The 10,650-nt window shown below is 39.2% G+C and overlaps 1 protein-coding gene across 1 annotated transcript in view; it reads left to right on the top strand.

Annotated features, from left to right (window-relative positions):
• The first annotated feature begins 4,365 nt into the window (after positions 1–4,365).
• The window catches only part of TPK1 (thiamin pyrophosphokinase 1), a 162,139-nt gene continuing 155,854 nt past the window's right edge, over positions 4,366–10,650 (top strand). Inside the window, exons 1-2 of the mRNA XM_009644768.2 lie at positions 4,366–4,456; positions 4,805–4,920. Of these exons, the coding sequence (XP_009643063.2) occupies positions 4,366–4,456; positions 4,805–4,920 (207 nt within the window). The remainder of the gene's footprint in view (positions 4,457–4,804; positions 4,921–10,650) is intronic.

Genomic DNA, 10,650 nt, shown 5'->3' with positions numbered 1-10,650 from the left:
GAAAAAAAAAAAGCATAGGGAGCCCACTCTGTGCCCTCGAATAATACAGCTGGGACACGTACGGCTTGTCTGTGTGGGATTTTTTTTTTCTGTGCTGTAACTGAAGGAAGCAAAGGGTACCGCAGATACTGCCTTTAAAGGTTCATGTCTCTGATGTTAACATTTGTTTAAAAAAGGTTAATTGCGGACAATTATGTGCTAACGGAGCTACATCACAAGAAAAGTCAATAGTACTAGGAAAATGTAACTTTGAATTAATGATAGAACTGAACAGTTATGCCAGAGCAATTTATTTAAGGAGGCAGCACAGTTTTTTATTATAAACTGCTAAAGTGTGATGTGTTGGGTTTTTTTTTTTCTTTTTCATAACTGTACAAAAAGGTATATTTACCACTCCATGATGAATTCTTAAAGTGAGTGAATAAACAAACAACCAAGTATTCTGATGTTTTACATTTATGCTGTTCATTAGTGTTGAATATTTCAAAATAAAACTGCTTCTTGAATTAAGTTCTGTCCCTTAGATGGGTTTCTTGAAGGCAAAAGGCACAGTTGTGCTTACTTAGCATGAGGACCTCAGCGTTTAAATAGCTTCTATTTATTTTGTAATCTGTGTCCATGGTAAGAGTCAATTACTGTTTTATGGTACCGGTGACTAAAATTTCATTAGTGTATCTTGAAACTATGGCAAACTTTCTGGAATCTCTTTCTTTTCCTGCTCTCCAGCCCAGCATCCAGGGAGTTCATAAAACTGTTCAGTCAGCATTCAGCCTTTACCCAATTTGCATAAATCCCCTAGCTGGGATCCATCTCAAAACTTCTGAGAAATAGTGCTGTTTTTTCTTGGTAAGCTAGGTAAACCTTTAAAGGTTTCATATTGAAACTCTGGTTTCTTTAAAAAAAAAATAAAAATTACATACACGAAACATAAGCAGTCTGCTATGGAAGTGCCTTCAGATCCTTATCTGAAAGCAGTTCTGGTCCTCCTGACTCCTTAATAATTTTAGATGGATGCTGTATGGCTTTAAAATACCCTGTTGAGATCAAAAACCAAAACAACAACTTGCTATGGAAGTGCCTTCAGATCCTTATCTGAAAGCAGTTCTGGTCCTCCTGACTCCTTAATAATTTTAGATGGATGCTGTATGTCTTTAAAATACCCTGTTGAGATCAAAAACCAAAACAACAACAACAAAAAGCAACATCGTAAAGCCAAACAAAAAAAAATAATAATCCCTCAGCCCCCAAAAAAGCAAGGAGAATGAGAAGAGAAAGAAAAACTCTGGCTGGCCCAAAACCTCTAAGGACTTTTCGTGGCTCTGTGCCTGGTGTTATGCTGCTGGGCAGCTCTAGAGAAGACTTGGTAGACTAGGCTGATCTCACATGAGATTTATGCTTCCGGTCCCATTAGGATGATGGGGTTGGCTCGCTCCTGATAAATGTCAGTGTAAAGCAGCAGAAAATCAAGCCAGCTGAGCTGGTCATGACCTTATATGCATAGTGATAATTAATAGCTAATGAGACTGGTAAAACGTGGTTCTGAAATGCAGTAGACTGCATCATCTGGACTGCTTAGAAATTAAAATTTTAAATTGGACTTTGAAAGGGAATTAAAGACATCTTGTGCCATCATGGGCAAAAAGACAATCTCCTTCACTAAAGGATATGTGCCATATATGTCAGTGAAATATACGTCATCTTCAATACAGTTATGCTACAGAATAAGAATTATTCATGAATTTGAGGTCAGAGGGTAGGAAAGCATGGGTTAGACTAATATAATAACTGATTTTAATCCGTACTTAAATAAGGGCAGTTGTTTTAAATTTTATGGAGGGACCTTTCTTGTTACTTCTTTCTGACATAATTTCTTTCACTCACACGGTAATAAGCTTGATACGTGATTCTCCAGAGCCTGTTCTCCTGGACTAGTCTGTGATCTGAAGTTAAAACAAAACTATACCAAAGCAAACAAGTGAAAACCGATTATTACAAATTATTCTTAAGTTACTTTAGTATGTGTGTTTTCCCCACATATGTCTCTCTCGGCTATTTCCCCTGTTTCTGTATCAGCTAGTGCTAGTCTCCTCTGAGGTTAGTCAGTCTAGGGCAACTTTCCACACAATGACTCTCCTTCACTTGTGTTAATTGGAGAAGAGCTTTGTCTCAATTCTGCTCACCTGAATCGGGCAATTTGTTCCGCAGAACTCAAAAGGACCAAGTCAAATGGAGCTTTTGACTCTTGGCCAAATGTTGGCTCGCTTTTGTGGGTTTGCATAGTCCATGAGCTACAAAGAACAGCCATCCTCTGAAGAGAAAGCTGAAACATTTAATGATGTTTGTGAGGCAGACAGTGTAAGTTGAGATTTACTCAGGATGGATATTTTTTAAATTCATCAGCAGTGACTTTCTGAATTTTCCTTGTTTCTGGTGTTTCTAAAAGGGAAGGAGAAGAGAAGAAAGACTTCTTCTCTTCATGTTCATTAATGTGAGGATTAGACTTTCAGAAATCTTGAAGTTCCCAGGCACAGTTCCGTATTCACTGTTAGTCACTTCTGGCTTTGTGGTGCCTATGAGTGAACTATTTAGAGAGGATGTTTTGAAAATGGACGTAGCGCTAGGTTCAGGCAGTGTAGCCAGGAGCCCTGGCAGAGCACATGGGAGGTGCCACCAAGATTCTAGTTTCTTTTGCTTGTAAAAATTCAGACCGAACTTCAGCTAGCTTTTGTCATGGAAATGGTTTTACTTTGGATGAGAGCATAAAGCTGAGCAGGAGCATTTGATTCTGAGGAGATACTTTTTTGACTAATTCTGCTCCCAGTTATGCCTCTTGAAGCACTCAGGAGAAATGGTTGATTATTTAAAAGCACTGCAGTCTGTAGTTACTGTAGAGAGAAAAAAAATGACAAAGACACTTTTGGATTTATGTACTGCATTTCAGTAAGATAAACAACCTTAAGACATCAGCTTTTTCACCAGTGTGGATGCGTGCGTCATACTAAGTTGGCTTTCCATGACAACTGGCTGTTAGTTCTTCCTGCCCAACCGGCTGGGACACCTCTAGGGCTTGCATTCGGGGCCACCACTGTAACGCCTGGAGTGAGTTTACTTTTAATGGCTTTGTTTCAGTCGGGAAGAAATGAAAGGCAAATAACAAATCGAAAGAGAATGCCTGTAGTTTTTTAGGCATGTTGTATTCAGTACATTTTTCATTGGGAAACTTGTGGAAAGGTAAAAAGGCAGCAATTTAAAATTTAAATTTTGAAAACGTATTTTTTTTATACATTGAAAAGGTCAGTCTCACAATGAAGGAGCAAATCTAATTTTCTATTTCATTTTTGCTGGTTTTGAACTATACTGACTTCAGCATATAAAACAGAGCACTGAAGCATTTGCATTTCTTCTAGGTGGTTTCTGTGTCCTCAATAAAACCCTGTGCAGAAGGGACTGCCCTTCCCCCTGCTGTGAGTGTGGGAGCATCACTTTTGGAGAGGTTATTTTTAGAACATATCCTTTTATAACAGCCTTAGTAATAGCAGAGAGCAGTGAATTTGAAATGCCGTAGTTGCACATGAACTAACTCACAACAATTGTACTCACCAGCTTCTGCTGAAGCAGCTTCAGTTTTCAGAGAAAATGGTGGCCAGTGACCACGCATCTTTCTTGAAATCTTTGAGCAGAGCCAGAACATGAGATTTCTGTAAGTTTTACTGATGAGTTTGTAGACCCTGCAGCATTCTTCCAAAATCCTGTGGAAGAAAAATACGTCCCAATGTGCTTTTCCCAATTCCTTGTAACTCAGCTTGAGCTGTAAACTAATTTGCTGATGAACTCTCATACCCCTCGTAAAGCATAGTAACCTTGGAGAAGAGGAGCTATCTATTTAATCTGATAGAAAACACTGAAATCACAGCTTTAATTTCAAAGCTCAGCCTTATCTGTTGAAACAGTGGCAACACTTTCACCTGTCGTCTTAGCTGCTGCTTAAAACTCCAGGAATTGTGCAAGATGGAAAGCTGTATTTCTGTGGGGTTGTTTTGTTGGGATTTTTTTTTCAAAAAAATATTCTTAAACTGTTCTTTGTGTAGTACAGTTGAAGTTTCATTATGAATTTCATAAGAATTTATGCAGTAAATATTTTGCAGCGTTCTGCAATTAAAAAATGAGGAGCAAGCTGAGATGAATATCACAACATTATTTCTGTGTGCCTGGCAGCAATATTACTGTACAAATGATGGTTAGGATTTAAAATCAGGCTCGTACACATTTTGTACATCCAAGATACGACTTAAAAATCAAAGAGCATTTGACTTCTATATTTTGGGGGGAGTATTTTTAATAACCAAGGAGAAGAGCAGAAACAAGATGACATCAGTAACAACTGAAATACAAATCTTTGGAACGTTTGTGGCACACCAGCAGTCCAAGAAGCAGCAGCATCATCTTGGGACAAATGGTATCCTCTGAGGCTTGATGTACAGCACTCAGATACACTTATTCAAATACTTTGCTGACTGAATGATACATTTGAAAGATATTTGGGAGTTGTCTTTCTAGAACCATGCAGATACAAGTCTTGCCTTACTGACCCAGGGAGATGTATAAGCGTCTAAGCCATGTGTAGCAACCTCAGCAGAGAAGGGGCACTAGGTTTACCAGTTTTACAGTTCGTCTGTTACCTTATTTTGTATCACCTCATATCAACTCTTGTTTTATCATGCTTTTAACTAACTCCTATTCCCTTGAGAGATTAATGCTTGTACCCTTTAGCGCTCTTGAGAAAATAAATATTAAATGTAGTAAGATGGATTAATTTTTCATTTCACTGCTCATTGCTTTCCTTTCAGCTTCTTGCCTGATTACATCAGTGGTGATTTTGATTCCATTCAGCCTGAAGTCAAGGAGTACTACAAGGTCAAGGTAAATTAAATCTCTTTGATGAGTTTTTGTGTGTTAGAGCATTGTAGGATCCAACCCATTAGTGCCCCTGTTGGTCATTAAGTGATTCTGGCTCCATTGGTTTCTTCGAGGCTTCAGCTGGGAAGCACCTGACGAGCTCAGATGCTGTTCTCCGCCTGGCGCCGTACTTATGGTAAAAGTAAAGATGGGAGGTGCGGGACTGCCCGAGTCCCGTGTAAGGTGCAGTTTCGCAGCACCAGCTCAAGAAATAGATCATACATTGCTGGAGTTTATAGAAACTAGAAACTAGGATAAAACTTCCTGAAAAATCTGTGACTTCATTTCCTCAGTGAGATATGGAGCAATATAGATTAACCTTCCATGATTCCCACATGGCTGGTACCCACAAACTTTCTCTAGAGCGTCTCTCTGTGTGATTTTTGCATGATACAACTTTACCTTGTTAGCAGGATGCTGCAGATGGAGACGTCTGTCTCCTTCATCACCCACTGAAGCTCTCAATTATGTGCTGGCTACTTCTGTGGTTCACTAGTGGAGTGCCCTTCTTAATGGGTATTTGGACAAATTCCTGCATACATTAATGTATTCCCAGTGCAGCCACTGCGTTTCCAGTGAGCAACATAAGTGTAAACTCAAATTTCTTAGGGCTCAGAGTTCTGCTTTTAGCTGACTGTTTGGCATTTAACGTTTCGCCCGCCTGCCTGTCTGGGCTTTTGTGCTGAGCGCAGTGCTTTGCCCTCGCATCTTGGACAGCAGGTTTGTGCCAGTCCGGAGTTCGCCTCAGTGCGCCAGCTTGCCTTCGCAGCAGGCTGTGCTTGCAAGAGCAGTAAGAGTTTTAAGCCTTGTGAACTAGTGGACTTGGAGGTCTGTGATATGTCTGCTGCTAACTCAACGTGTGAGGCTGAAATCAGCTTAAAGTCTTCCATGATGAACTTGGGATCAAGTGGTTAGAACAAAAGGTTTCAAACTGTAAGCGGAGAGCTGGAGAAGTATGTAGGACTGGGTTTTGGTCCCTCTCTATGCACTGTGTGTTTTTTTCCCTATGTTCCACCTTGTTGGTTAGAAGGGAGAAGTGTGTGATGGCTGTCCATTGTGGGAGAACAGCCCAAGAAAAATGCTTGGGAATCTTGAGGTTACAGCTTGGGAAGTGAAAATAAATAAAAAGTGAAGTGAAAATAAGACAAAAAGCTTTGGATTAGTGCTGCTCACTACAGACTGGAAATTCATGATCTGGGAGTAAATGGGGAAATGGCAAAATGCACTGCTCTGTTTGGCGTGGACATTGGTATTAATGCTTATATAAAATGCATATTGGTAGGTAGGTGAGACTTACCAAAGAATGTGGGTTAAGGTTTTTTCAACAGAGAGAGGGGAGATGGAAGAGGTAGGAGGGGGTAGAATACAGTAGGATATGGGAAGGGACAAGCTAAGCTAAACTGGTATTAAACTTTTTCATGGGGACTGCTTTTCTGGCTGTAGCATGTCTTTTGTCCGCTCCATCATGGCTGACTGTTGATGTGTGGTTTTCATCTTCTCAATGGATGTGCAGTGAACCATTCCGCTTCATACAGAGTTTATACACCCACGCAAGTGCTGGGCTGTGATAAGGTGTAAAGGAAGTGGTATTTTGTCGGGATTCTAAAGGCGTAATGAAGAGCATAATCTAGCCTGCAAAATCCTTGCCTGGGGTCCTCATACATGACTGAGGAAAAAGCAGTTTGACTTAGGATTTGAAGTTTGGGTGAACATGGTAAGAAAAAGAAATATTTTTGCATTTTTAAATTAAACTTCTGTAGTCAGGAGATTAGAATGGTAAATACTGGGTGGGTGTCTAAGGAGTTATTGAACAAAAAATACAATAAACCACAGAATTTGGAAAGAGGTATGTGCTTCCTTTCTTGTAAAGTACCTTGTCCAGCAAAGCACCCTCTGTAGTCCAAGCAATTTCCAAAGTCACTGTCATTTTGAAATGTAGGCATGATGGTAGGTTAGGGCTGCTTAGAACAGGCAGCGAGAGTGCTTCAGGTGAGCAGATTGGCGTAGCACCATTGACTTGACAGAAGTACGGCCTCACATTGTGAGTTAGGGTTGCTTCCCATGCTGTCCTTCCTCCCTCACCAAAGCACTCCCTCACCCACATGCAGATTTCGCCCAAAGATGGGGTAAGCCATTATTATTAGACAGTATATTGTTTCAAGCATTATCTTTTATCTATTGTCAATGATTATGAATGGGAAAATGGAAGAACTGTTGTAGTGAAGCTTAGGCTGATGTGATGGTTCTGTTTTCAGTGAGCAAGTGGATGAGAATCCACAGAAATTCTACCTGCTAACTAACTGATAGGTATTGCCCTGTACAAAGAAAAAGCCCCTTCCCATGCTACCTTTTGATATTGGTGGTCAGCTACCCTGACATTGGCATGCTCCTACAGCCTTACCCTTCCCCATTCTCACTTCTAAATTGTCACTCTTGCTCAAATGGAAAGCCCAAACCATTCTTACCACACAGAATTACCTGAAAGCACATACATTTGTCATGCGATATCACTCGAGTTTCATTTGCCCAAGTTAGTACCAACAATTTCATTAATTAGCTGGACTTCTCTGAGGCTGAGCATGTTACCTTCAGACAACTAAATATTTATTTTTCCTTTGAAATGCGTCTCTAGGTAAACTTTTTCAGGGTATTAGGTCTTCATCACAAAATAACAGGAATATTCTATGTGCATTCCTAAAGCTTCTGCTCCCATTTACTGCCAAGCTACCTTTCCCATTCCACCCAGCAGTGGACTGTCCTGCCTGAATTTTCCTGGTCACATGCACCTGTCTTGAGCTGCTGCCAGGCCAGGGTTAGTAATGACTTACACTGTAGCTATAGCTGTAGATTCCTCAAAATCATGCTTTCTATGTATTTTATACTGTAGCATGGATTTTCAGTTCTTGGTGCCCCCTGTGTTTTGCCATATATACCTAATGTAACTTATTCCCAAATGTTGAACGATGGAAAGGTGACACTTTGTGAAGGCACTTCCCTGGGGTAAGCCAAGAGCTCTGCTGTCTGGCTGTAACGTTACTGTGACCACCAAGGAAGCGCCCCCCCATTTCCATTCCTTTGTATATGTACAACCAAGTCATTCCATATGGCCAGCAGAAAGGAGGAGCTATCACATGCGCAAAGTGAATATGAAGTGAAGCAAGCAGCAAGTGCTGAGTGGTATTCACCCTCTGCACTCTCATCTGCCTTTAAGTATGATGTACAGTGAAAAGTTGTGTCAACTTTTCTATCCCTTAAGCCTGACTTAATTGGTGTAGGGTCATCTTCCAGTTGAAGAGCAAGTGGTGCTGAAGGAGCTAGAGGTTCCTTCAGTATTTCAATTGCAATGACTTAATTTGTACCAGGAATTAAAGTGATTTTTTTCTTCCTTTGTGTTTATGAAGCTGAAGGTAAGTTTCCCTGTGTTTTTTATAAACATGCTTTGTAGTTCTGTTAAGTATTACATTCAAAACAGAATGCCAGTGACTTTTTTTTTTTTTTTAAAAGGTACACATTTGAGAAAAATTAATTCATCATGACTTCTTTTCTCTATCTGAAAACAGCATGCCACTGGTTAAGAGGAGTTACTTTTTCGTAGTAAAGCTTATGGATGTTAATTATTGAGTTATAAAACATACTCACAAGTGTTTGTGTCAAAGACAGCCTAGTGTAGTGCTGAGTAAGAAGGGGGAGTATTAAATTCGGTGCATGAGTCTAATTACAGTTATGTAAAGCATTGTCTATAAGCAGCCGTATCATCATCACGAACCAATGACAGGCCTGACTCCTCCATCACATCAGCTTCGTGCCAGGGTGTTGCTACTAGACTCAGAAGGTTTTGTACTTCATTTAAATGATGAAAGCAAGAGCTGATATGTGCCATTACAGGAGACATGGCATACAGATTCCCGAGGCCGAAGGGTTTTACTGGAAGGGGTATCTTTAAGCTAATTCCTCTGATGGTTTTAGTTGAGCAAGGATTACATGACAAGTGTTGCCATTTTCCCTTGAGGACGATTACCGCCACTGTGTTGGGGAACATAATTTAAATAAACTTCATAAGCATGAAACAAATAAATCAATTTTACCTCTGTTAGGTGTAGCATGCCACAGTTAGTGAAGAGATCTAAAGTCAGAAGTGCTGGTTTTTCAGTTGTGTTGGAAACTAATCGTGTAATAGAATTATGAGTGGGATGTGTAAGTGATGGATTAGGCGTGTTATGCTTTTGGGAGAGAATAAGTAAGCATGCATCATAGGTTATTTGGCTTTACTTTTTGTTTTCTGTAGTCTTGGTTTTGCCTCATTGGCTTGTCAAGTAAGTACTTCTAGTCTTTTATATTAAAAAATTACTGATGATTTCCCAATTTCTTAACCAGTTTTAATATTATTTAACTCTTTAAAACTGCACCACAACTGGAAATGGAATATGATGTTTAAATTTTCCTTTTTAAATCATATTGCACTATAAATGAAGGATAAAGAATAACAATCCGATATTCTTTATTCTGTATATTTTCTGTCATTGTTAAAACAGATACTGAGAAGAGCTTTTGTACTTTCCTGATAAATATGCATGTTCATATGACCCATAATAGATGCAGTGGCAATCTTTCTCTGTATGGTCTGAAGTGCATTGGAAATGACACTGCACAAAGCAGGGAGGACTTGTGGTGATATTTCTGTCATTGCGGTTTCATCTGTTTCTTCCTTTAGCTGAATGTTTCTATTATTGAAACCTTTTAAACATTACTTTGAAGTTAAAGCAGCCGTTTGTATTTTTATGCCTCAAACAAGGCTCAGTTTCTGAAGTTTTGAGACCAAAGACATTATCTAAAATTGTACTAAATCTGTGCTTACGCCTAGAAGCAGAAGGTTGAATCCAGTGCCCTTTGAAAGCCAGATTATTAAAAATCCAGTTTGGCTTTTTCACTAAGCAAAGTTTAAAAGGCTTCTGTAGTCTTAGTAGGCTCTGCTTCAGATCTGTAATTAAATGCTGTGAACTTATTTACAAGTCCACTGTTTCTTCTATTCTCTTTTCTTTTTAAGCCTCATAGAGCTGCTTATTTTTGCAGGCAGTTCTGCAGCTGTAGCACTTTCCCTTTCTTTTTTCTATTACATTTCCAGGCTTTAATGGTTATCAGGGCTGTAGAAATGCTTAATAGGTATGGTGTGGGTATTGTCTTTTTGTTCTATGGTGATGCACCTATAATTAGATTTACAAAATGTATTTGTAGCAGTCAAGTAGTGCTTGTATATTTCTCTAACTTCTAAACTTTCTTGCTAGCCTGCATGTTTTAGTGTCATATTCCCTGCTTGCTTTCTGAGGCAAAAATTTTTAATAATTTTGGGAAATCACAATGTTAATTGAGTTCCCTCAGTCATTTCTTTTTTCTGTGACAATTTTAATTTACCTTTTATGCCTAAATTTTATTATTTTTTCTAAAACTAATTTTTAATACAGGATGGGACTTTAAATAGTAAGACATTTGACTCATTTGAAGCATTCTTGTTAGATTGAACAGCTTTCTAAGAAAACACAGTTCATTTTAGGGCCTTTGCGAGAAGTTTTAAGGTTTCAGAAGGAGCTGTAAAACTTTTGCAGGTGGATCTGAAACAGTTCATCAGTCTTGCTGATGAACAGGCTACTCCTACTTGACAATCACCACTTAAGCTTTCAGGCAATCCCTTGTTTTATG

This window comes from Egretta garzetta, unplaced genomic scaffold (genome assembly GCF_000687185.1).
Source record: "Egretta garzetta isolate BGI_Z169 unplaced genomic scaffold, ASM68718v1 scaffold458, whole genome shotgun sequence".
Classification (NCBI taxonomy): domain Eukaryota; kingdom Metazoa; phylum Chordata; class Aves; order Pelecaniformes; family Ardeidae; genus Egretta; species Egretta garzetta.
Note: the sequence above shows the minus strand (reverse complement) of the source record. Positions and strands in the feature narration are given on the sequence as shown.